The 27,984-nt window shown below is 42.0% G+C and overlaps 1 protein-coding gene across 1 annotated transcript in view; it reads right to left on the reverse strand.

The window, feature by feature from the left end:
- LMBRD1 (LMBR1 domain containing 1) overlaps positions 1-10,775 on the reverse strand; it is a 128,372-nt gene extending 117,597 nt beyond the window's left edge. The window contains exons 1-2 of the mRNA XM_024248421.3: positions 10,470-10,775; positions 4,010-4,186 (exon numbers count right to left, since the gene is read on the reverse strand). Coding sequence (XP_024104189.1) covers positions 4,010-4,186; positions 10,470-10,538 — 246 coding nt within the window. The 5' untranslated portion in view covers positions 10,539-10,775. The remainder of the gene's footprint in view (positions 1-4,009; positions 4,187-10,469) is intronic.
- Positions 10,776-27,984: the final 17,209 nt, after the last annotated feature.

A 27,984-nucleotide genomic window follows, 5' to 3' on the forward strand; every position in this document is an offset into this window, starting at 1 on the left:
GAATGAGGGAGCAGTAGAGTTTAGCCCAGACATCTAATAACAGGCCATAAAGATATTCATAATTAGAGAACAGGAGTAAGATATGAACAAACACCAAAACATTAAATGTTTTCATGACATATCTTAATATTAACTAATTTTTTTATTTTTACATGTTGTATAAAAGGAAGAATATTTATTCATATTAGTGTCAATTTCTTTTTTTTTTCCCATTGGATCAGTATATTTCATGTATATCCACATCCAATGTTATTGGCCAACTATCAAAGACTGTTAAAGACAGCACTTCCAGCTGTACCCTAAAAGGTTCTTTTCTGTTATCTAAAAAGTTAATTACTTTAGAAAAAAGCTAGAAACAAATTATCTAGCTAAAATTAATAATAATGCCATATGTTGAAAGAAAGGTCAACAGAAACAACACAGGCATTATAATATACCCCTGCCATAAGAAGGCAGAGAAAGTTAGAAGGGTAACTAAAACAAAAATAAAGAAACTAGCAATGACTGCCTGCTCACAGAAAAGCCTGGGCACCTTCTGTTTTTAAGAAAAATGTTAGCAATCGTTAATATGTGGAGTTTCCAAATAATTATACCTTAGAAGCCAAGTCCATAATTAGAGGTTTCAAAATATTTGAGGTGGAAGTAGAGAAAGTTAGAGAATGCATATATTCATTTAGGAATTTCAAATGCACATTGTAAATATTAGTACACATTAGCATTCATCATGGAAAACAATGTCAACTTGTACATTCATCCTTACTAACAAGCTTGGAATAGACCTAAACCACGTGTTGGCATCCTTTTTACTCTGACTACATTTACAATCGTGGCATGAAGTTTGAAGAATTAATTCTTAAATACTTAAACTTATCTTTGACTAGGCACCTGAATTCAGTAATAACTTTATGAAAAACTACTGTCTAGAGTTGATCAGGAAAATGTTTTCAAAAATTTTTTCAGTTCTACTTTTGAGAGTCAGCAAATAGTCCAGTTTCAAATAAAAACTCAAGAATTTCACTAATTCTCACCGAGCCGCCCAAAATGAGAAGGGAAAATACAGACACACAGAATGTTTCAAGGTATCAAAAAAACTACCAAGAAAAAACTGATACATTATCTAAGCTAAAAGCAAACAGAACTAGAGACAACTTAGTAATGAAAAGTAGGAAAGGCCAGGCACAGTGGCTCATGCCTGTAATCCCAGCACTTTGGGAGGCCAAGGCGGGTGGATCACCTGAGATCAGGAGTTCAAGACCAGCCTGGCCAACATGGTGAAACCACATCTCTACTAAAAATACAAAAAATTGGCCGGGCATGGTGGTGTGCATCTGTAATCCCAGATACTCAGGAAGCTCAGGCAGAAGAATCGTTTGAACCCAGGAGGCGGAGGTTGTAGTGAAACTCCGTCTCAAAAAAAGAAAAGTAGAAAAAAACGAGAACCAACAATTGATGAATAACTAATATCCTAATAATGAAACAAAGTTTTAAAAAATTAGAGGGAAAAATTTTAACAGATTTTTTCCCCTTCTAAATATTAGTGTAACATTTAGATTTAACAAATATAGTGTGTTAACTACAGCCATATTTTTTTCCTTTTAAAGGCACGTGTATTAAAACAAGCACCCTAAATTTTTATAGTTAATATTTTTGCTTCTTTAGTGGATTCTTAAAATCTTGTTCAAACAAGTATAATGCAATCTCATAGATTTAAATATCAAAAACAAAGAAACAAAACAAACCTATTTCCCAGGAAGCAAGCACTAATTTAAGCATGGGCCCAAAACAATACTTAATCTAATAGAAAGTTCATAATTTCATGAAAATACTCTAGAAATTTTTTTTTTATTATACTTTAAGTTCTAGAGTACAGGTGCACAACATGCAGGTTTGTTACATATGTATAAAGATGAAATGTTTTCCCACAAAATCTAAATAAATCAAACATCCTCAATTCTAAACTAAAAAAATCTCCAATTCAAACAATAATTATACCAGGGATAATTATATGACCTCTATACATTAGAATACACACATATACATATATATCATTATCTATTTACACTTAACAGCTTTCAGAAAGAAAAATATCCTAGAAATTTATAATTATGTACTGTACATTTGGAAGTATACTACCCTGTTTTAAAACAAAAAGAATATCCAGAAATTCTGAAAATGTCAAAATCTCTTATCCAAGAAACACAGTTATATACAGAGCCAAAAGAAATTAAACATTTTTATAGAATTTAATTCTAAAATGACACATTTCTCAGAGAAAATGACCTCATAATGTTACAATCAACCATTTAATTATCTATGTCTAACATTATTAAAAGTGTATTTCTTCTTGCCCAATAATAAAAAGCAGAGAAAACCCAATGATACCAGTAAAATTAGTCTTTTTCTCTAGAAATAATGTTTCAACCCAAAATATAAAATGTGAATTAAGTTTATATTTTGAAAAAATGTAGAATCACTGGTAGGTATCCTATTTACTAAGCTACCTGAAAATATCTCTTACTTGTTTAGAAGCCATCTTCCCAAGAAACCTCATGAACAAAGCTCTCTGGAACCAAACTGTGGAGCTTCAAATCCCAGCTTCAGCACTTACAGGCTATGTTACTTCACCTCTTTGAACCTTGATTTTTCACCCATGAAAACCACAGACAATACTACTTGTCTCACAGGATTGTTTGAGAGATCAAAGGAAGTTACTAAATGTAAATCACTTAAAATAGAGTCTGACACATAGCAAATATTCAATAGATGTTAGTTACTATCTTTATAACATTACAACGTTTGGCACACACTAAGTGCTCAATTAAAACTTGCTAAATAAATGGTGTACACAAAAAAAAATGTGGTTTTCACAGCAATCAGAGTATATCTAATTTTCAAAGTAATCAGAATAAATTTAAACCTATCTACAAAAATATTTTCAAATTATTTACCCCATTTGGACCAGGGATCGTGGCTCATGCCTGCAATCCCAGCACTTTGGGAGGTTGGGCAGGTGGATCACTTGAGGCCAGGAGTTTAAGACCAGCCTGGCCAACATGGCGAAACCCCATTTCTACTAAAAATACAAAAAGAACTAGTCAGGCATGGTGGCTGCATGTTTGTATTCCTAACTACTTGGGAGGCTGAGGGACGAGAATCGCTTGAACCCAGGAGGCGGAGGTTGCACTGAACCGAGATCATGCCACTGTACTCCAGCCTGGGCAACAGAGTGAGTCTCTATCTCAATAAAATAAAAAATATATATATAAAATAAAATATAAAATAAAATAAAATTATTTACCCAATTTAGCCCAATTCAGGAAGTTATTTTGTAATCATGCATTACTAAGATAAATGAAATACTATTTCATTCAAATATTTAAGTACTAAAGCTAAATACTGGGGCTATAACAACAGAGACAGTTCCTGAGTCACAGAAGCTTAAGCTAGTAAGAAACTTAAAAGTAATTTGCATAATTTAAAGGAAACTCAGAAACCTTTAGTCCACACTCTTCATTTTTAAAATCAGGAACCTCAAGTCCAGAAAAGTTAAATGGTTTGGCTAAAGGTCCACAGCTAGACAGTTAAGGGTCAAGACTAGAACTCAGATCTTATAATTCCCAGCCTAATTCACTACACCATACTGACTCAAAGTACTCAATATGAAACGGAGATTAGGATCCTGATCTGCCACTGACAAAAGCCCTTCTCAATTATTTACTTATTGCACTAATGCAAATCAAATAAGCTTCAAGGGAGTTATGAGCAGCAAAAAATATATAACCTATTATGATTACTTAAAGCATTTGCAGGGTTGCTGAATTAATAGTTCTTATGTCAGTTGTAAGTCTGCTTCTAGTCTATCAGGTTAGATGTCACATTCTCAGCCTCTATGTTGTATTTCCATTCTCATTCATTCCCAGATACAAAAATAAAACAATATATATTGGACTGCCAAGTGTGCCAGAAATTTGAAAGGAAAAAAAAATCTGCAAAGTAAGATTATATTTACCTTAAATGTACCATTTTGATTTTTCATGTAAGAAACCAAAAATATATCCACTGGTAGAAGTGCTGATGTGATAAGTGCAATTGCTAGAGAAAAAATTGCTGTTATGGTGGAGACAACTTCACTTTCCCGCCGACTTTGGTATTTACGAACATATATCCAGCAGAATGCCAAAATAGCCTGAAATAGAACAAAAAGAGATGTTTGTTACTACCCAATGTATTTTCTCTGATTTTTGTATGTGTTTGAAAGTTTCTAGCAGGAAACCTTATGTGAAGTAAAGGTTATTTTAGTTGTGTAAGAAAAGCCCACTATCCCTTAAAAACTTGTCCAAGATGTATAATTTTCAAAGCCTACTTCATGAATGCAGTACATCACATAGGCATACACACACAATACTATTAATAACAGTGCTCAGCTACATATTTCCTCGTCAAACACAGTGCAAACATTAATGGTTTCACACATCACAGTTATAACTAGCTTTGAATATTTTTTCCCTGTAGATTTTTCCAACCTAAAGGAGATATGAGTAGAAGCTGTTCTATTCTAGGCTTATTACTGAAGTATTACAAAATATAACTTGGATGAAAATTAACTTCTGTCCTGTTCTGACAGTTCAAGAATAGCACTGAGCTAAAGATTAACTACCAGTAATCACCATGCAATTATCACATTATACTATAATTTAAATTTTAAAGAGCATTAAACAAAGAAAAGTCAATGCTGAAAATGGATACATGTGCACAACAAGGAGTTTTCCAGTGAAAAAAGTTCACTCAGAGGTAGAGGTTGACATCTCTAGTCAGCCAGGTACTCTTAATAGTTACCAATGCCATTCAAGTGACTAACACAGAGCATAGGACTTTAATGATTCTCTAACGTTAGGAGGCACCGGAATCACTTTGAGGAACTGTTGAAGCACAGATTGCTAGGCCCCATCCTCTGAGTTTCAGATTCAAGAAGTCTGGAGTGGAGCCAGAAAATCTGCATTTGTAACAGCTTCCCCAGGTGAGGCCGCTGCTGGTCCAGGGCTATATTTTGAGAACTTCTACTCTACTCATGGGGAGTTGCAGATAGAGACTATGTTATTTCAGCCTTCACTGTGAGTCAGAATCACCTGGGTAACTTTTAAGTACCCTTATACCTTCCCTACATTCCCCAATCAATTCTATCAATGAAGAACAAGGCTCCTCTCCTCCAGGCATCAGTACTTTAAATGCCTGAGGATTTCAATCTGAGCCAAACTTGAGAACCATTGTTCTAAATAAGAACTCTGGTAGTTTTAAAAGCCTTGTTTCGACCTTTCACTTTTTCAACAGATTCATCGTTACTTTCTTTCTGAGCATCCTACAATTCCAGGGCCCAAATGAAACTAATAAAACCACCAAACTAGTTTTGCAGCTTCCAAATCCTTCTACCGCAAGCAAGATACAAGAACAATTCCATCATCTCAGAAAATTCCTTTCTCCCTTTGTAGCTAACCCCTCTCTCTGCCCCAGCCCTTGAGACAGGAATAATGCATGATGGTCACAAGGGCTAAAAAATTCCAGAGAGCAGTTTTCTATGACTAGAGGCTAAGGGCTAATAAGACCCTGAAAAACCAGGGTGTGGACCAAGCTGGTTAAGACCCACTGGACCCAACATGGCAATGGATTTGACCTAGGTTTCACCTAGGACCTCATTATATGCTCATTAACATGCTCAATCACACATCTACCAGCACCATGGCAGTTCCAAGACCACTCATATTTGATGTAAAAATGGGTGGCACCACAATTTCAAGAAGTCTCTACTTTTTTCCAGGAATTTTCATGAATATGTCCCTTGGATAAAGAAACCCATAAAGGTAGAAACTCCAAACCTCACTGTGTGTCTCTCTCTTAAGAATGCCCACACGAGTGTGTACTTTTCCCTTTAATAAATCTCCACACTTACACTATTTTCTGACTTGCCCTTTAATGTCTTCTCATGACAGTGTCAAGAGCCTGAAAACCAGCTGGGGTTGAGATCCCACCAGTGTTTGGGGATCTCCCTCAGCCCACCAGTGTCACCCTGACAACCACTATCTGTTTTCTGTCCCTATAGTTTCTGCCTTTTCTAGAATATCATAATGCCTTCATACAGTATGTTGTCTTTTCAGTCTGGCTAGTGTCATCTGGCACAATGCATTTAAAACCCATCCAAGTTGCTGCATGTCATTCCTTTATACTGCTGGCCTTTCAACTGGTGACAGAATAGCAGGAAAGAATTGAGTGAGAAGGCAGTTAAGACTTTGGAACAAACAAACAAAAAGGATCTAGGCTCAAATTCTTGATTTTGGGAAATTTATTTTTCATAAAATGTTACTTTGTATTAATATTTGAATGAGCTTGTTTTTAAAGGAATTCATAAATATTTTTAACATTCCCCAAATTTATTCTGAAGTCTTTGAAAGCTGAGCCTCATCTTTATATCCTTAGCAGCACTCGACACTAAGTGTTCCAATAAATTTTTTATTGGATTTCAAGAATGAAAGAAAACCTGCATTTTGTAGGTATTACTGCAAACAAAGGATTTTGCCAATATCAGGCAGACAAGCTAGGAAAGGGCAACCAGGCAGAAGAGTTAAGCCAGAGATTCCCAAACTTTTTGGTCTCAGAATCCCTTTATAATGGTTTTAAAACTGATAACCTTAAAGAGCCTTTTGTTCATGTTATCAATCATTACTACAACACAAAATAAAACCAAGTACCCTCGTCTATAGGAATACTTCTTTCATAGCAACTTATAAGGATTAAATGAGATATAAAGGGTTTACCATAGTGGCTGGCCATAGTAACTGCTTAACAAACAGTAGTAGTTGTTATTAGACAATTTGATAAAAGAAACAAACATATAACTCTGTTAACAATTATAAGGAAAAGTTTCAAATAGTCCCCCCAGCTTCTCCCAAAAGATTCAAAATAAATTGGTCTGAACACTGAGATTTTTTAACTACCCAGGTGGTTCTGATGAAAGGTCAAGGTTGCAAACCACTGGGGCAGAAGAAGAAATGAGAAGAGATGAATCTTTATTAAACTAATGAGAATAGATGATACACTGTATGAGATCTTGTTAAACTGCAGATTCTGATTCAGTAGGACTGGGGTCACATATCTGGTATCTCTAACAAGTTCCCAGATGATGCCCACACTTTAAGGAACAAGAATAAATTTGCTTTACAAAAATGGAGAGTCTCCTATTGTAATGGCAAATACAATTTAAAGGTGGTGTGAGCCAAATTACAGAGGACATTGAAGCTAGATAGAACAGTTTAGATTTGACATAGTAAAGACAGACATAGTTAGATTACAGGCATGAGGCACCAAATCTAACAATTTCTTATGTGTGAAGAAACTGAAGTCTATTCTTTTTGCCCAAGATCACAAAAGTAGGCAACATTCATGTCCTGATTCTTTTTTTTTTTTTTTCTTTGAGACAAGGTTTCCCTCTGTTGCCCAGGCACTATCAGAGCTTGCTGCAACTGCCTCCACGAACCACCTCCTGGGCTCAAGCAATCCTCCCACCTCAGCCTTCCAAGTAGCTGGAACCTCAGGCATTTGCCACCTCGCCCGGCTAATTTTTTGTATTTTTAGTAGGGATGGGGTTTTGCCATGCTGCCCAGGCTGGTCTCGAACTCCTAAGCTCAACTGATCCACCTGCCTCAGCCTCCCAAAGTGCTGGGATTACAGGTGTGAGCCACCACACCTGGCCCATGTCCTGAATCTTTAGTAGATGATTGGCAGAAGTTCTCCAAGTGTGAAATCCCTAGGCCCTGGTAGTCCCTAGAATCCTTTCTGGAGATTCAGAAGTTGAAAACTTTTCTCATAATAAATATTAAGATGCTATTTGCCTTTTTCACTGTGCTGACATTTGCACTCATGGTTCATAGCCACAGTGGGTAAAACTACTGGTGCATTAGCATGAATCAAGACAGTGGCACCAAACTGCACCAGTAATCATTGTATTCTTCACCACAAGTTCAAAAAGGGACAATTTAAATTAAGGCTGTGCTTCACAAAGCAGTATAAATTCATTTTATTGAAATTCAACCTTTGACTCTTTTTACTACTTTGTGGGGTAAAATATGAAGCATGCATACATAAAGTCCTTCTGCTGCATACCAAGATGTGATGGCTATCTCCAGGAAAAGTTTAGAGTTAAAAGCTAAACCAACCACTCTTCAAGGAACACCATCTTTACTTGAAAGAACAATTGTCAAACTGGCTATTCAGACTTCGCTTTTTGGCAGATTTTGTCAAATGAACAAAGGGAATCTATCACTTAGAGAAAAACTGACAGTATTTGATACCAATGATAATTATGAGTCAAACTTTCAAATGAAAATTGGATTTTGAAAGACTTACATCCACAACTATGAGCTTGACAACTCTTCAATACTTAAAATTTTCAGAGACATTTCTGACAAGATCAGTTGTGATTTAATGAAATGTGATATTTTGATATTGTGTAATGAAATGTATCCATATTTAAAAAATGTGCATAACTCAGTAAACCAACATTTTCTAAGTGGCCATGGCATCATGTTATAAAACCATGCATGGGTAAAAGATCCTTTCAAAGTGCAAGATGGGCTAATGGATTTTAATGTAACAATGAATGAAAAGCTCATTGATAGGGTTTCAGATTCCACCTTGCAACTGACATCAATCTTCCACTTGTTGAGCTTTGGTGTAGTATCAAAAAACATCCACAATTATCTGAAAAATGCTCCTCTGTTTCTGACTACCTATCATTGCAGCTGTATTTTCTCCATACACTTCGACTAAAATATCCCAAAAGACTGAATGTAGAAGCCAACAAAAGAAACCAGCCTTTCTTCTAATAAACCAGGATTTAAAGAGATTTGCAGAAATTTAAACAGAAGTCCTTCTTCCTAATGCTTTTATCCACGACAACAGTCAAGTGTCAAACTCCTAATTCCCTTCTGATTTTATTTGTCCTTGCTGTAATACTGCCAACTTAAATGGCTTCTCTTCTTCATCTATCCAAACTCTACCACAATTCTCATTTTCTTCCAATATTGCTGTCTATTCTCTTAAGTCCTACTTTATTTATAGTCACACTTTAACTTTCGGTCCATAAAATACATGTTTCAAGAATTTCAGTTTTCTCACTTATCTTCAGGTCCTCTTTAAAGCCATATTTTGTTTGGTTTACATCCTCTTACAATTCACACCACTTCCGTACCGTAAATGTTTATTAATTTATAACTGCCAAGATAGTCTCACTTAACTTTCATACATTACATGCTTATTTATTTTCTTCTAAACAAACTAAATCTGATGGACTGGAAAAGCCAGGGGGCTCTCCAAATAAAGGACTGGGTGGCTGCAGAGACCAGTCAACCTTTAGGGTTTCATTTCCTCCAAGAGAGGACTAACATGTTCCAGGGTAAAGGCAGTGTTCTTATCTGTGACAGTGATGGCAGTAACAAGAGGATCCTTCTTTTAAATTTTCACACCATTCTTTTTTCTTTTCTTTTCTTTTTTTAGTCTCTACTGCAAAAATTTACTAGAACATACTACATAGGTACCAGACACCGACTGGATCTGACAATTAAAGTAAAACCAAACAAGCCTGATTCCCAGAACTGGAGGTTTTTGTTTTGCAATGCAAAAAGGTCAAAATACATGGGAAAAAAATAACTACAGCCTCGGACGATGAGGAAAGAGAAGATTTGAGAAGGTAGAGAAGTTATGAAAGGAAATAAATTGAACTCCCAAATAAACCAAAGGGTTTTAATATGAATAGGGAAGTAATAGCCAGGCCACTTTGAGCCATTTCTATCTACACTTTGCTCACTGAATATGCAGAAATAAGATCGTTGGAAAAGAAAGCACCTGAGGTCAGACAGGTAGTAGTATATACTCCGATACTGGTAATAAAGAGGGCTACAGCTCCGCCCTCCACAGGTATCTACACCAATCAAAAAAAGATTAGAAGAGAATGTGACACCTGGAAGTCAGAACGAGCAACTCACGTCATCAAGGCAGAATCACAAATGGGCACAGAGGCTGGAGACTCACCAGCCCCAAGTGTAGGGAAAATGAGGAAAAAACATACAGAGAAGGCGACAAGTAAACAACGCCAGCGCCTACTTAACTTGCAAAGATCCAGCGCTGCCGCCCCACACCGTGTGCCACTGTTTTACAGGGGACGAAAGGGTCTTGCCATCATCCCTGACTTGGGCAATGGGGCGGGTGGGTGCATTTTCCCTGCAACCCTAGACGTCATCGGTGAAATGAAAGCAAAAGAGACCGGAAATCGACACCCCCCTGCCCCCGCCGCCCGCCCAAGCCCCCAACACTAAGGAGCCCTCCACAGTCCAAGCTAAAAGCGGGACGGGGCGAAGAGGGTCTCCGGGGCCCGGAGAGGTCAACTGTCCAAACATGGGGAAAACTCCAAGCGCCTCCCCTACCAGTAGTAAGAGGCCGAATATGCACCAGCCGATCACCAGCTCCGCCGAGGCCGCGCCAGGAGTCGCCATCTTCGCTTCCGGTCCAGACCGACCTGAGCGCCCGGGGTGGGGAAAGGGGAGAGGGGAAAGGGGAGAGAGCGCGAGATACACTGCACCCGCGCACCCTAAAGGTTAAAGGGGCGGAGGGGGAGGAGCAACTGGTTGCCAAGGAGACTGGACCCACTAGCGTCCCCTGGCGGCGAGCCGGGCGGGGGCGGGGCAGCAAGGACTGCTCAGGGGCGGGGCGCGTCCGGACGCAGTGACATCACCACGCTGCCCGCGCTGGCTTCCCTGCAAGCTGGGATATGGGAGGGTTGCAGAGCAGGGTGTTGGCTCATAGCTGGGCAACCTATTGAGATATTTGACTCAGCCTAACCTGATAGACTGGAACAGCAAGGGAACTCCACAAAGAATGGGCTAGGTGGACCTGGAGATCCAAGTCAATTTTAGGGGTTTATACTTCTTCACCAAAAGGAAGTTTGGCCCTCGTGTACAAGGCGGAATGTGTGTGATTAGCAGAACTCCTTACCAGGTTGCAAGAATGGCTGATGCAGGCCTCTGAGCCCAAGCTAAGCCATCATATCCCCAGTGACCTGCACGTATACATCCAGATGGCCTGAAGCAGCTGAAGATCCACAGAAGTGAAAATAGCTTAGCTGATGACATTCCACCATTGTGATTTGTTTCTGCCCCACCCTAACCGATCAATGTTCTTTATAATCTCCCCCACCCTTAAGAAGTTTCTTTGTAATTCTCCCCACCCTTGAGAATGTACTTTGTGAGATCTACCCCCTGCCCCCAAAGCATTGCTTTTAACTCCACCTCCTGTCCGAAAAACTGTGAGAACCAATGATAATCCCACCACCCTTTGCCGACTCTCTTTTCGGACTCAGCCCGCCTGCACCCAGGTGAAATAAACAGCCATGTTGCTCACACATGTTTGGTGGTCTCTTCACAGGGTGGTGGCCTGTTTAGTGGTCTCTTCACACGGACGCATGAGACAGCTGACTCTAAATAAAAGTTCACTAGCTGCCCAAATCACTCTAATTTACTGGCACTGGTGCCCAGCCAGGATAACTGGTTGGCTGGACATGAACTTATCACATGATGTTATAGCCTTTCTATTCAGATGTGTGCATGCCTGTGAATTTCCATGATAGCTTTGTACGTAAAGGTATATGCATCAGCAAACAAAACACACTGCCACAGGCCCACGATGAAGAAGGAGGAGGAAACTCTTGGGATGGCTTACCTGAGTCCACAGGGGTGTAAGTGCATGTTTCACCACTGTGATGTAGTCAAGAAACAACTCTGTGAGAAAAAATACCATCATCTTTTTCCAATGTATTATGTAGTGATGAGTTATCCTCTACCTAGAATCTACTTCCAGCTGGAAGCCTGAGGGAAAAAGTAGGATGGTCCTTCCTGCCTGGACAGAATAAGAAGAGAATAGGGGAGAATACAGTTTTAACTTGAACTGGTACCATCATAAGCTGGCTTTAAGCCCTCTAGACCTGCAAATGTTTTAATTTCACTCTTTCTCACTTAATAATTCATATCCCCTGGAGACCTCTGTCATAGCTTCCTTAAAGTGAGGAGAGAGATGGCTTCCAGGTTGATATCTCTATTCCAGGTTGTATAGAACACCCTTGACATAAGTAACTACTTCTTAGAAAAAGACTCCGTTTACATTTCAAAAGGAATTATGCCAAAAGGGACCAGATGTTCACCTAATCAATAGAGACTGCACCCAACCAGATAGGGACATAACCAGGCACACTCTTTTATTATTATTATTATTATTATTATTATTATTATTATTATTATACTTTAAGTTCTAGGGTACATGTGCACAATGTGCAGGTTTGTTACATATGTATACATGTGCCATGTTGATGTGCTGCACCCACTAACTAGTCTGTTACATTAGGTATATCTCCTAATGCTATCCTTCCCCACATTCCCCCACCCTACAACATGCCCCAGTGTGTGATGTTCCCCTTCCTGTGTCCAAGTGTTCTCATTGTTCAATTCCCACCTATAAGTGAGAACATGTGGTGTTTGGTTTTCTGTCCTTGCAATAGTTTGCTGAGAATGATGGTTTCCAGCTTCATCCATGTCCCTACAAAGGACATGAACTCATGCTTTTTTATGGCTGCATAGTATTCTATGGTGTATATGTGCCACATTTTCTTAATCTAGTCTATCATTGTTGGACATTTGGGTTGGTTCCAAGTCCTTGCTATTGCAGGCACACTCTTTACTATCAGTCATCACCAGAGGACTCTTGAGGCTATAAAAAGAGTAGAACTTCACTAGCTCAAGACAGCCGTCTTAACAGACACTGTCTTACTGTCATTCATGATCAGCATCTAGCATCTGCCACCAAAGGTTCTGCTCAAATCAAAGACTCTTCCTTGCAAAATGTTGATATGCATCCTGATCAGCCCAGGACACTCTCCTTGTCCATGTTGCTCTCCTTGGATTGGTTAATCCTGTTTTCCTAACCTTTCTCTTGATGTTAAATGTTATTTGCTTTTAGAATGTTTAGCCTATAATATTTATATGTTAAGTATACTACTATGTTTGGTTTGCAATATTGACTGACTTGTGGAGTGGCTAGAGCTTTGTGTCCTTGATTCTGACTACCAAATGAATGGGTACTACTAAGGAAAATTACCTCCTTCGGACCTTCATACAGCTCATGGCTTTTATGATTGAAATAGCACGCATCAACAAAAGTCTGACTGTGGAAAGACACAAACTTGCAGGGACTTGAGCCACTGACAGGTAGTCATTTATATCTCCTCCACAAGCCCCAGAGCATACTGAGGTATACTTAATTATGCCTTTTCCTGCTGAGGTCTTGTAATCTTCTTCTAGAAGCTCACTTAAGTTGGAGGAGAGGCCTAAGACAACCCCAAGCCAGTTCTTCCCCTTTCCCCAAATAGTCTAAATCCCCTCTGTAGGAATGATGATACATACCTTGCACCAACAACTTTGGGAGCACAGGCCAATCCCAATGTAGCTCCATTCTCCTAGTTCTACAATCAAAGGAATCAGCCATTTTTGATTATACCCAAGAAAGTCAGCCCCTGACGCTACAGTCCACTGTAGTTCTCTCTACTGGGTCAGACACTAGCCCTCTGTGTCCTCAATTTCAGGGGCCATATTTCAAATTCTCCAAGTATCTCCCTTGAGGCCTCCCTTACTAGGCTAAGGGTTAGAAGGTAACACCCCACTCCAACCCACCCACCCCTCCACGTCACCCACAAATACACCACTCTTTGGAGTTAAGGATGGAATTCCACAGATCAGCAACAGTTCTCATTAAATAAATCTGTTTATGAATCTTCTCCTCTTGCTAATACATTTGTAGAAATTTTATTTGGCTGAGGGGTCTAAGAGTTATAGAATAAATTCTTGAATCCCTTTTTAATTATGCATATAAGGGAGAATTCATAGTTAGAATGCAGACAAGTAAAGATAAAAATCTGACCCTCCTCCAAGGAAGCTCTGGGGCCTCCATTTTTTCTGGGGACCAGGATCCAGGTCTCCTGCCCACCTGGAGGGAAGAAAGGGAGCCCAGCGTCAGGACCCAGTGAGAGGGTTCTGGAGCTGAAAGGAAAAAGACTCCCCTAAGGATCTTGAGGACAGTCAAAATTTGCTGAAATGTCCCATTTCTGGAGAACCCTGCCATCTCCATGACTGCAAGCCCATGTTAGCCTGCTGGAGAATGAGATACCATGGGGAGGAGAGCCAAACTGCTCCAGTTGACAGCCAACTCACACTCAGAAGCAGAGCTGCCTAGTCAAGAGCAGCTGATCACCTATGCCTGAAGGAGCCCATCTGAGCCCACAAGAATGGCCCAGTTGAGCCCTGCCCAAATGGCTGAGCAACTCCATCATGAGCTAGGAAGTCTTGCATGGTTTGTTATGCAATAGCTAACTAATACATGTACCCAGTATGAATGGGATGCCGGGATTCAATGACAGGTTGATTACTAGTTACCTGCAAACAGAAAGCACCCTACAGGTACAGATTTCATTTTCCCCTTATTTAAAGTTGGATCTCTTGTTAGATGGTGGTGAGTTATACCGAAATGCATGTAGATGTGTGCATGTGATTGGTGCTTAAATTACGCAGTCCCCCATGCCACAGGAGGAAACAGCCATGGCCTGACCATTAGGGCCAAGGCCAAATAGCAAATAGCAAAATAAGAAGTTCACCTTTAATCTATTTCCTCCATAGCTAAACTTTGGAGATCAAGGATGTAGACAGATCTGAAGACATTGAGTTTCCTTTTTGGGGGACCTTATCATCCTTTGTTTACTGTCTGATCTCTAGAAGGAAGATGGACGCCAGGTGGGCAGCAGTGGTAACTGTGGACACTATCTTCTTGCAACCCCTGCTTTCTAGGGGCAAAAATCTCTCACCCTTGGGCCTGAGGAGAGTTGTTGGGAGGCAGAGGCTGTTCCCTCACTTCTGGCAGAAAAGAGTGTTTCAGGCCCTTCACCTTCCTTAGATCAAGAGAGTCAGAGCCCTCAGAGCTGCACTTCAGTGTGGCAGCCACTAGCCACGTGGGGCTGCTGAGCACATGGAATAGGCTGCTCTGAACTGACATGTGCTGAAAACTTAAAATATAGACACAGTTGCCAAGATTTAGTACCAAAAGCTATACACTTCATTAACAATTATATATTGATTACATATTAAAATGATAATATATGGGATATATTGGGTCAAATAAATTACTATGATAAAAAAATCTTCCCCACTGCTTTAAATTATATGTGAAATTGGAACTTTTACTGAATCTGGACTAAATATTTTTAACATCTGATGTGCCCTCCATTGAATTAAGTCCATTAAATAAACTGGCTGAACCCTTTTGCTGCCTCTGACTACCAAAGTTGTATTGGGCAGTTGCTTGACTTTCAGGTCGGAAAAGCCTCATATTTCTGTGTTGTTGATAAGAGTGGCTAGTTACAGAGGAATAGTAATTTAAATAAGCAAGATGAGCAGAGTGAGAAGAAAAAGTCATTTTGGGTAGGTATAGGCATGCATATCAACATTCTCTTTATTCTTAAGTCTAGTCATTTAACATATAAATCAGATCAACAAGGACTGAAAACATTCTCTTGAATGATGTTTTTAAATCTAAGAAGCCTCTAAATCAGACCAGAGTTTTTTAAAAATAATATTTTTATTTGCTGTTTACAATTACAAAGGGAATACATGCTCATTTATAAATATTTCAATTTGAATAATTTAGAAACAAAAATCGCTCTTATAAATTTACACAATCCTTCCTACCCTAAAATACTTCCCCTTAAGAGCTTCTGGGGCTTTTTGTATGCACATTCTGATGTGTTCAGTGAGAATGTAGAAAACTAATAGCCTTTTCCTGTTCGCCTGTAGTTACTGTAGAATGCACTTACTTAACCCCTCACCCAACAACTCATGGAAAGATACCAGGATTTCTGTGGACTCTGTTCCATTTTAAGTTCAAAGAAATGGTCGAAAAAGCTAGTCAACCCCAAAAGGTTTATTAAAAGAAGGTATCTGTCATGCCAGACCCCTATTGACTTCAGTAGGAATGGCACTATGTTCAAGAGGCCTAAGAGGAGACCCAGAGCCAGCGAACAAGACATAGGGTTGATTGAGGAACTTACATATAGGGAGAACATATAGGAGAAACACTACCATTTGTAAAAAGCATGCAGTTTATACAGCATTTTCACTTAGCACTCTCCCTCTAACAACACGGGGCAACTTTCATTTAACCCAAAACAAAGGGCTTTAACCCCCTGTGTGGCCTGTGTTCATGGGAATGGGCCGGGAGTTCAGATATTCCTAATACATAAGGAATGAATCCCTGGGTTGGCCACTTCTAGACTCCTTAGCTTGTAATTCTGAACATACATTCTTCTTAGACCATAGGGTCTTTCTCAGAGTATGCACAAGTTAAGTTATTGCTGTCAGGTGAGTCTGCTATAGAACATTCCAGAAAAAATTCTATCAAAACCTAGACTCCCTTGGCTATATTAAGAGAGCCAGTAGCCTTTGAAGAAAGCGAAGTTTATGAAGGAGCAACTATTTCTGCCCTCATTTCTCCATCCCTCAGCTTTTGAATGGTTTCTCTCCCCTAGAGCCAGTTGAAGGAAGACACAGAATTTGAAGGGAGGGTGTGACCTGACTTTTGGGAGAGGCCCTGCCTCTTGTAACTGCTGCAGGTGACTAACACACAGAAATTCCCAGTATCTTGGTGAAGAAAGGGTATGGACTAGCTCCTCCCCATATTCTCACCACACGCACACACACACGCCCATTGAACTCACTGAATGCTTTGGTGGATTGCCCCTGAGAATCACCCTATTCATGTGCTTATTCCTGTGGAAGCTGCGGAGAGATGGAACATCCTCTGCTGGGGGAGGCACACATGGAAAGTTGGGGTGCAGCCCCAAGGGGGGAACCAAACCAGGCAATGATGGCCTACAGAAAGGTCATTTTCAAGCCAAAACCAGGCAAAGATAAAACAAAAAAAAAAGACTACCGTGAACATAGATGCCAAAACTATTAAGAAAAGTGTTCATGAAGTAAGGACAATCCTCCTTTGATCTTTACCCTCCATGGCATTAAATGAGTGCCCCTCCTGGAACTGGGGGATTGAGGATGAGTTTGAGGGCCAGGAGGTATAACAGTGGTGTCTCATTCCCTTTATGAGGTGCTTTTAGAAAACCAAAGATAGAGCCGGGTGCGGTGGCTCACGCCTGTAATCCTAGCACTTTGGGAGGCCGAGGAAGGCGGATCACGAGGTCAGGAGATGGAGACCATCCTGGCTAACTCGGTGAAACCCTGTCTCTACTAAAAATACAAAAACTTAGCCAGGCATGGTGGTGGGCACCTGTAGTCCCAGCTACTCAGGAGGCTGAGGTAAGAGAATGGCATGAACCCGGGAGGTGGAGGTTGCAGTGAGCCGAGATAGCGCCACTGCACTCCAGCCTGGGAGACAGAGCAAGACTCCATCTCAAAAAACAAACAAACAAACAAAAACCAAAGATAGGATTCTGATCAAGTGGCATAAACTGGGAGACAAAATTTATAAAAATAATCTTACATAGGAATTGGTAGAAAGAACACAAAGAATACTGAAAGTATTAACAGGAAAGAAGAACAGCATGGCAGAATAAATTTATTTTAACAAGACAAAAAAGAGATAAAAAGAATCAGGAAAGAGACTGTTTTCTTATCAAAACCCCAAAACCAAGAAGTAGTACATAGAAACTTTAAACTAGGGCTTGAACTGTAGAAGAGAAGGGTGGGTGACTCAAGCCTACTTCAGGGTCTGCAATCCAAAAGAGCCCTATAGAAATGACTTCACAACTTAGCTCCTGAAAGTGGAGTCAAGCTAACTGCATAATGGGGACTAGACTAGGGATATAGTTTGTAATCTGAAATTATTCAATATATTTAGACCACAGTTTAACTATGCATCCAGATTCATTATGTGTGTTGTACCATTGGATGTTAACATGTTGATGTTTTAAAAACATAGCTGATGATTATATACCAAATTTTTAAAATTTGTTACCTGAAAACATTGAACTATTGAAGTCCAAATAAAACTCTTGGAAAACCTTAAAATTTCTCTTTCCCACTGTCTTTTTCTGTGCTTCCATTGCTAACCAAAAATCCTCCTGATTGACAAATTCCTTCCTTAGTGATTTTAATTCCTTCAGTCGGGCTACAGTTAAAAATTACTGGTCTCAGATCCTAGTGACTTTGTGCAAGTCTGTCATGATCCTTAATGTGTTGATTTAAAATTTAGCGTTCTGCTGTGTTGTATATAGTGCCTATACTTGATCTTCTGTCAAAAGGATTTAGCAATGATCCAAGGTGAACATTAATGTGGTGCTGAGGATGTTTGAGCACACCTGCCTTTTCTTCCCAATACTACATGATCTCCTTTTCCCTCCTAATCCTTCCATGTCATCTAACTAAATAAACCATCACAACCCTAAGACATTTCTTCTTTTGTGATAAGGCTTTTTGTGTTTATAAGGTCACGGGAACGTATGGTTGAGAGACACATTTGGTTCTGCTAGAACATTTGCTCATTTACATATAATCCTGTAGGAAGCCAAAAGTTTTGCCCAAGTGCCAATCTATGAAAAATTAAATAGTTATGGTCTATGTTTTGTTATTCAAAATCAAAATGGCTTTCTTGAGGCCCAAAATATAATGTATATTCAAAAACCTACTTCTGGCTCATGCCTGTAATACCAGCACTTTGGGAGGCCAAGGCAGGTGGATCACCTGAGGTCAGGAGTTCAAGAACAGCCTAGCCAACATGGTGAAACCCCATCTCTACTAAAAATACAAAAATTAGCTAGGGGTGGCGGCTCATGCTTGTAGTCCCAGCTACTCGGGAGGCTCAGGCATGATAATTGCTTGAACTCGGGAGACAGAGGTTGTAGTGACCCAGTGACCCAAGATCATACCACTGCACTCCAGCCTGGGCAACAGAGTGAGACTCGTTCTCAAAATAAATAAATAAACAAATAAAAATAAAAATAAAAAATAAAAAAAACCTAGTTCATCTATTTCATTGAATAGAAAACAAATGCCAGAGAGAAGCCTGCCACTGAAATGTTAATATCTGGGTGTTTTATTTGTGAACACAGAGAGAACTTTCTAATTTGCTATCCTAAAATTAGATTGTACACAATATCCTAATGTGAATTGTAAAATTTACATTTCCATATTTCTATAATTATAAGCTCTCAATGGCTACTGTTTATAAACTTTTCTTCTCCTAATAAAACAAACATTGCCATGTACACTAATAAATGTTCACTTTTTCTTTTCTTTTTTTTTTTTCTTTTTGAGTCAGAGTCTCACTCTGTCACCAGGCTGGAGTGCAATGGCACCATCTCAGCTCACTGCAAGCTCTGCCTCCTGGGTTCACGCCATTCTCCTGCCTCAGCCTCCCTAGTAGCTGGGTCTACAGGCACCCGCCATCACACCCAGCTAATTTTTTTTCTCATATTTTTAGTAGAGACGGGGTTTCACCATGTTAGCCAGGATGGTCTCGATCTCCTGACCTTGTGATGCGCCCACCATGGCCTCCCAAAGTGCTAGGATTACAGGCATGAGCCACCACGCCCGGCCTAAATGTTCACTTTTTCTTAAGATTTTTATTCTGCATATGAAAAAAATAATTTATTCATAATTTAGACACATTGAATACCTCTAAGTATTTTTTATTGTGTCAATTCCTAAACCTGGTGTGTATTTCAAGGTATAAAAATAAATTTGCGTATACTACTCAACCATAAGGTGAGTAGTATACAATAAGGTGAGCAGTTTACAATATGCGTAGAAGTTATAATAACAACTGCTTTTTATTTATGACCCTTAAAAATGATCTATAGCACACTCAATAGTTTTAACAAAAAATGCTCCTTTTTTTGTACCATGTGTTGCTCTTTTTTCAAACAATAGGATCCCTCTCCTGACTCAAGCATGTATTCTTTTTCATAGCATGACTCTGTTTGCTTTATTTCTAGGCAGAGTTTTTCAGCTTATATTTGAATTTGAAGTGTAACCTTTAGTATTCAATTCCCATATGTTAATGACTTATAGTCATAACATTTTATAAAACCAATTGGTCTTATTAGAATTTATGAGACTACAGTAAGTCATTTCTAGATAACCATTTGTGTAGCACTGTGTGAAATAATTTAAAATTGATCTTTAAATTTTTTTTTTATAAATTACAAGTTCATATTTTATTGGTTTATGAATCAGGGGTCAGGGCTAATTTACAAATAAGTATCTGAGTCACCAGCAATATATCACTGTAACTAGAGCTTATTAAATACCATATAGCAGAACGATAAGAAGCCATCATTAAATGGCTGGTATTCATTTGCTTTGCCTGACTGTAACACTAACTGTATATTTAGCCTAGTGTTCATCTGTTTGTAAATGTTGAAGGGTGGATGACTGAAGACAGCAAGAGACCGCTGGGTAGTGTGGCCTGAATGTCTTTAGCCCAGAGATATCCTAATACCCTGGGCAGGAACACAAACAAGAGCACCAGGAGGCCGAGGCACGAGTTTGAGACTATCCTGGGCAACATAGTGAGACTCTGTCTAAAAAAAAAAAAAATTTTTTTTTTTTGGAGGCAGAATCTTGCTCTGTCACCCAGGCTGGAATGCAGTGGCACGATCTTGGCTCACTGCAACCTCTGTCTCCCAGGTTCAAGAGATCCTCCTGCCTCAGCCTCCCGAGAAGCTGGGACTATAGGCACGCACCACAACACCCAGCTAATTTCTGTATTTTCAGTAGAGACGGCGTTTCACTATGTTGGCCAGGCTGGTGTTGAAGTCCTGAGCTCAGGTGATCCACCCACCTCTCTGCCTCCCAAAGTGCTGGGATTATAGGCATGAGCCACCACACCCAGCCAAAAAAAATTGTTTTTTAATTAGCTGATTTGGTGGTTCGCCTGTAGTCTTTTTTTTTTTAATTTAATTTTTTTTTTTAATTTATGAAGTATTTATTGATGATTCTTGGGTGTTTCTCGGAGAGGGGGATATGGCAGGGTCATAGGATAATAGTGGAGAGAAGGTCAGGAGATAAACACATGAACAAAGGTCTCTGGTTTTCCTAGGCAGAGGTCCCTGCGGCCTTCTGCAGTGTTTGTGCCCCTGGGTACTTGAGATTAGGGAGTGGTGATGACTCTTAAAGAGCATGCTGCCTTCAAGCATCTGTTTAACAAAGCACATCTTGCACCGCCCTTAATCCATTTAACCCTGAGTTGACACAGCACATGTTTCAGAGAGCACGGGGCTGGGGGAAAGGCCATAGATCAACAGCATCCCAAGGCAGAAGAATTTCTCCTAGTCAGAACAAAATGGAGTCTCCTATGCCCACCTCTTTCTACACAGACACAGCAACAATCTGATCTCTCCTTCCTTTCCCCACACTTCCCCCCCTTCTTTTCAACAAAACCGCCATCGTCCTCATGGCCCGCTCGGGATGGTCGCTGTCTCTTCGGAGCTGTTGGGTACACCTCCCAGACAGGGCGGCCGGGCAGAGGCGCTCCTCACTTCCTCCCAGACGGGGTGGCAGCCAGGCAGAGGCGCTCCTCACCTCCCAGACGGGGCAGCCGGGCAGAGGCGCTCCTCACCTCCCAGACAGGGCGGCCGGGCAGAGGCGCTCCTCACCTCCCAGACAGGGCGGCTGGGCAGAGGCGCTCCTCACTTCCCAGACGGGGCCGCCGGATAGAGGCGCTCCTCACTTCCCAGACTGGGCGGCCGGGCAGAGAGGCTCCTCACCTCCCAGACGGGGCAGCCGGGCAGAGGCGCTCCTCACTTCCCAGAGGGGGCGGCGGGGCAGAGGCGCTCCTCACTTCCCAGACGGGGTGGCGGCCGGGCAGAGACGCTCCTCACTTCCTCCCAGACGGGGTGGCGGCCGGGCAGAGGCGCTCCTCACCTCCCAGACAGGGCGGCCGGGCAGAGGCGCTCCTCACATCCCAGACGGTGTGGCGGCTGGGCAGAGGCGCTCCTCACCTCCCAGACGGGGCGGCCGGGCAGAGGTGCTCCTCATCTCCCAGACGGGGCAGCCGGGCAGAGGTGCTCCTCACTTCCTCCCAGACGGGGTGGCAGCCAGGCAGAGGCGCTCCTCACCTCCCAGACGGGGCGGCCGGGCAGAGGTGCTCCTCATCTCCCAGACAGGGCAGCCGGGCAGAGGTGCTCCTCACTTCCTCCCAGACGGGGTGGCAGCCAGGCAGAGGCGCTCCTCACCTCCCAGACGGGGCGGCCGGGCAGAGGCGCTCCTCACTTCCCATATGGGGTGGCGGCTGGGCAGAGGCGCTCCTCACTTCCCAGATGGGGCAGCCGGTCAGAGGCGCTCCTCACTTCCTCCCAGACGGGGTGGCGGCCGGGCAGAGGCGCTCCTCACCTCCCAGATGGGGCAGCCGGGCAGAGGTGCTCCTCACTTCCTCCCAGATGGGGTGGCAGCCGGGCAGAGGCCCTCCTCACCTCCCAGATGGGGCGGCCGGGCAGAGGCGCTCCTCACTTCCCATATGGGGTGGCCGCGGGGCAGAGGCGCTCCTCACTTCCCAGATGGGGCAGCCGGGCAGAGGCGCTCCTCACTTCCTCCCAGACGGGGTGGCGGCCAGGCAGAGGCGCTCCTCACCTCCCAGACGGGGCGGCCTGGCAGAGGTGCTCCTCATCTCCCAGACGGGGCAGCCGGGCAGAAGTGCTCCTCACTTCCTCCCAGACGGGGTGGCAGCCGGGCAGAGGCGCTCCTCACCTCCCAGATGGGGCGGCCGGGCAGAGGCGCTCCTCACTTCCCAGATGTTGGGCGACTGGGCAGCGGCGCTCCTCACTTCCCAGACGGGGCAGCCGGGCAGAGGCGCTCCTCACATCCCAGACGATGGGTGGCCGGGTAGAGACGTTCCTCACTTCCTATACGGGATGGCGGCCGGGCAGAGGCGCTCCTCACTTCCCAGATGGGGCGGCGGGGCAGAGGGGCTCCTCACATCCCAGACGATGGGCGGCCAGGCAGAGACACTCCTCACTTCCTAGATGGGGTGGCGGCGGGGCAGAGGCTGTAATCTTAGAACTTTAAGAGGCCAAGGCAGGAGGCTGGTAGGTGGAGGTTGTAGCCAGCCGAGATCACGCCACTGCACTCCAGCCTGAGCACCATTGAGCGTTGAGTGAGCGAGACTCCATCTGCAATCCCAGCACCTCGGGAGGCGGAGGCAGGCAGATCACTGGAGGCCAGGAGCTGGAGACCAGCCCGGCCAACACTGCGAAACCCCGTCTCCACCAAAAATACAAAAACCATTCAGGCGTGGCGGCACGGGCCTGCAATCCCAGGCACTGGGCAGGCCAAGGCAGGAGAGTCACAGGAGCCCGAGGCAGGGAGGTTGCAGCGAGCCGAGATCACGGCAGCACAGTCCAGCTTCAGCAACAGAGGGAGACTGAAAAAAGAAGGAGAGGGAGACGAGAGGGAGAGGGAGAGGGAGAGGGAGAGGGAGAGGGAGAGGGAGAGCTGATCTTTAAATTTTTAAACAATTGATAGACTAGAATCATTTATCTTTACATTATCATTTGCTGCCAAATATACTCTGTAATTTATTGTTTCATGTAATCTTTATTACATTGTTTTTAATGTAATAAAGATATAAAGTAGGGAATTTAAACTGTTATATCTGAATCCTGTTTTTAAAAATATTCTAAATTAAAATTATTGTATTAGTTCGTTTTCATGCTGCTGATAAAGACATACCTGAGACTGGGAAGAAAAGGTTTAATTTGACTTACAGTTCCACATGGCTGGGGACGTCTCACAATCATGGCAGAGGGCAAAAGGCACTTCTTACATGGTGGCAGCAAGAGAGAATGAAGAAGCAGCAAAAACAGAAACCCCTGCTAAACCCATCAGATCTTGTGAGACTTACTCACTATCACAAGAATAGCACAGCAAAGACCAGTCCCCATGATTCACTTACCTCCCACTGGGTCCCTCCCACAACATGTGGGAATTCTGGGAGATACAATTTAAGTTGAGATTTGGGTGGGGACACAGCCAAACCATATCATTCTGCCCCTGGTCTCTTGCAAATCTCATGTCCTCACATTTCAAAACCAATCTTGCCTTCCCAACAGTCCCCAAAAGTCTTAACTGATTTCAGCATTAACTCAAAAGTTCACAGTCCAACATCTCATCTGAGGCAAGGCAAGTTCCTTCTGCCTATGAGCCTACAAAATCAAAAGCAAGTTAGTTACTTCCTAGATACAAGGGGGTACAGGTATTGGGTAAATACAGCCATTCCAAATGGGAGAAATCAGCCAAAATGAAGGGGCTACCGGCCCCATGCAAATCCAAAATCCAGCAGGACAGTCAAATCTTAAAGCTCCAAAATAATCTCCTTTGACTCCATGTCTCACATGCAGGTCACATTGATGCAAGAAGTGGGTTCCCATGGTCTTGGGCAGCTCCGCCCCTGTGGCTTTGCAGGGTACAGCCTTTCTCCCAGCTGCTTTCATGGGCTAGCATTGGGTGTCTGCAGCTTTTCCAGGCACACAGTGCAAGCTGTGGGTTGATCTACCATTCTGGGGTCTGGAGGATGGTGGCCCCTTCTCACAGCTCCACTAGGCAGTGCCCCAGTAGGGCTCTGTGTGGGGGCTCTGATCCCACATTTCCCTTCTGAATTCCCCTAGCAGAGGTTTTCCATGAGAGCCCCACCCCTGCAGCAAACTTTTGCCTGGACATCCAGGTATTTCCATAAATCTTCTGAAATCTAGGCAGAGGTTCCCAAATCTCAATTCTTGACTTCTGTGCACCTGCAGGCTCAACACCACATGGAAGCTACCAAGGCTTGGGGCTTGCACCCTCTGAAGCCACTGCCGGAGCTCTAACTTGGCCCCTTTTAGTCACAGCTGGAGCGGCTAGGACACAGGTTACCAAGTCCCTAGGGTGCACACAGCACATGGACCCTGGCCCTGGCCCATGAAATCATTTTTACGTCCTATGCCTCTGGGCCTGTGATGAGAGAGTTTGCTGCGAGGACCTCTGACATTCCCTGGAGATATTTTATACATTGTCTTTGGAATTAACATTTGGCTTCTTGTTATTTATGGAAATTTCTGCAGCTGGCTTAAATTTTTCCTCAGAAAATGGGATTTTCTTTTCTATTGCATGGTCAGGCTGCAAATTTTCCAAACTTTTATGCTCTGCTTCCCTTATAAAACTGAATGTCCTAAGCACCCAAGTCTCCTCTCGAATGCTTTGCTGCTTAGAAATTTATTCCACCAGATACCCTAAATCATCTCTCTCAAATTCAAAGTTCCACAAATCTCTAGGGCAGGGGCAAAATGCCACCAGTCTCTTTGCTAAAACATAGCAAGAGTCATCTGTACTCCATTTCTCAACAAGTTCCTCATTTCCATCTGAGACTACCTCAGCCTGGACTTTGTTGTCCTTATTGCTATCAACATTTTGGCCAAAGCCAATCAACAAGTCTCTAGGAAGTTCCAAACTTTCCCATATTTTCCTGTCTTTTTCTGAGCCCTCCAAACTGTTTCAGCCTCTGCTACCCAGTTCCAAAGTCGCTTCCATATTTTTGGGTAAATTTTCAGCAGCGCCCCACTCTACTGGTTCCAATTCACCCTATTAGTTCATTTTCATGCTGCTGACAAAGACATACCTGAGACTGGGAAGAAAAGGATGTTTAATTGGACTTACAGTTCCACATGGCTGGGGAGGCCTCACAATCATGGCAGAGAGTGAAAAGCACTTCTTACATGGTGGCAGCAAGAGAGAATGAGGAAGAGGCAAAAGCAGAAACCCCTGATAAACCCATCAGATCTCATGAGACTTATTCACTATCACAAGAATAGTATGGGAAAGACAGGCCCCCATGATTCAATTACCTCCAACTGGGTCCCTCCCACAATACATGAGAATTGTGAGAGACACAATTCAAGTTGAGATTTGGGTGGGGACACAGCCAAACCGTATCAAATATGAAACATATTCATGAGTTAAGAAAAGCTTTTAGAAGGAAGTATCATCATGGAAGGTTTTTTGTTTGTGTTTATTTTTTCATCTTAAAAACATTTTTACTTGACATATATTACTTGTACTTATTTATGGGATACAGAGTGATATTTTGATACATGTATGCAATGTGTAATGATCAAATCAGGGTAGTTAGCATATTCATCACCTGGAACATTTATCATTTCTTTGTGTTGTGAACATTCAAAATCCTTTCTTCTGGCTTTTTGAAAATATACACTACATTTTTGTTAACTATATTCACCCATTAGGTTTTAAAGGATGAAAAAGAGTTTATCAAATAGACTAGGAGAAGAGTAAGCAAACATCTCATTAAGGCAACAAGTGCAAAGGCACAGGAGCCTGAAATACCATGTTAAGTATTACTTGAGTGATCAGTAACTCAAGTGGCAGCAGTTGGCCACTTAAAGACTAGATCACAAAGGGATGTACGTGCCCCACTAAGAAACTTAGGCTTCATCCTGTAGACAATAAGAGCCAGAGAAGTGTTTCAAGCAGAGAAGAGAAATAATCAGACTTGCATTTTAGAACTGTCCCTTTAAGATAAACTGAATGCTGAATGGGAAGTGGGAAAACGAAATAACGGTTCATTTCAGCTACAATCAAGACAAGAGATGATGAAAGCTAAACCAAGGTTATCAGTATGAAAGAAGATACATTTATGAGATGGCAAAAAGATTAATTTTCAAGACATGCTGTCCAGGTATGGAGAATGAAAGAAAGAGGAAGGAGGTAGAATACTGTCAGGGTTCCATCAAATAAACTAAACCAGTAGGAGAGAGAGAGAGCACATGCGTGTGAGAGAGAAAGCGAGCAAAGAATTGACTTACGCAATTGTGGGGGCTCCTTAGGCAAGTTAGAAATTAATAGAGCAGGCCATCAGGAAGAGTAGACTGGAAACTCTCAGGCAGGAGCTGACATTGACAGTCATTGGTAAAATTTCTTCTTTCTGAGGGAAACTGCAATCTGCCATAAGTCCCTTCAATTGATTGAATCTGACCCACGGGATCATTGAGAATAATTTTATTTACAGTTGAATAACACAGATTTGAACTGTGCAAGTCTACTTATGTGCAGATTTTCTCCTGCCTCTGCAAACCCTGAGAAACTTCTTTCTCTCCTCTTCAGCCCAATCAACATGATGACAATGAGGATGAAGACCTTTATGACAATCCATTTTCATTTAATTAATAGTAAATATATTTTCTCTTCCTTATGATTTTCTTTTCTTTTTTTTTTTTTTTTTTTTTTTTGAGACAGAGTCTCACTCTCTCACCCAGGCTGGAGTGCAGTGGCACAACCTCAGCTCACTGCAACCTCTGCTTCTCGGGTTCAAGCGATTCTTCTGCCTCAGCCTTCTGAGTAGCTGGGATTACAGGCACCTTCCACCACACCTGGCTAATTTTTGTATTTTTAGTGGAGATGGGGTTTCTCCATGTTGGCCAGGCTGCTCCCAAACTCCTGACCTCAGGTTATCCGCCCACCTCAGCCTCCCAAAGTGCTGGGATTATAGGCGTGAGCCACCATGCCCAGCCATAATTTTCTTAATAACGTTTTCTTTTCTCTAGTTTTCATTATTGGAAGAATGCAATATATAATACATACAACATGCAAAATATGTGTTAATCAACTATGTTATTGGTAAGGCTTACAGTCAACAGTAGGCTATTACTAGTTAAGTTTTTGGAAAGTCAAAAGTTATAGGCAGATTTTCAACTGCATGGGGATTCAGCAACCCTAACCCCTAACTTATTCAGGGGTCAACTGTACTTAGTCAACTGATTGTAGGTATTTATCATATCTACAAAATACCTTCATGGCAACACATAGCATTTGAATAGTTGAGTATTATAGCCAAGCCAAGTTAACATTAGAG

The sequence above is a fragment of the Pongo abelii genome, chromosome 5, assembly GCF_028885655.2.
Source record: "Pongo abelii isolate AG06213 chromosome 5, NHGRI_mPonAbe1-v2.0_pri, whole genome shotgun sequence".
Taxonomy (NCBI): Eukaryota; Metazoa; Chordata; class Mammalia; order Primates; family Hominidae; genus Pongo; species Pongo abelii.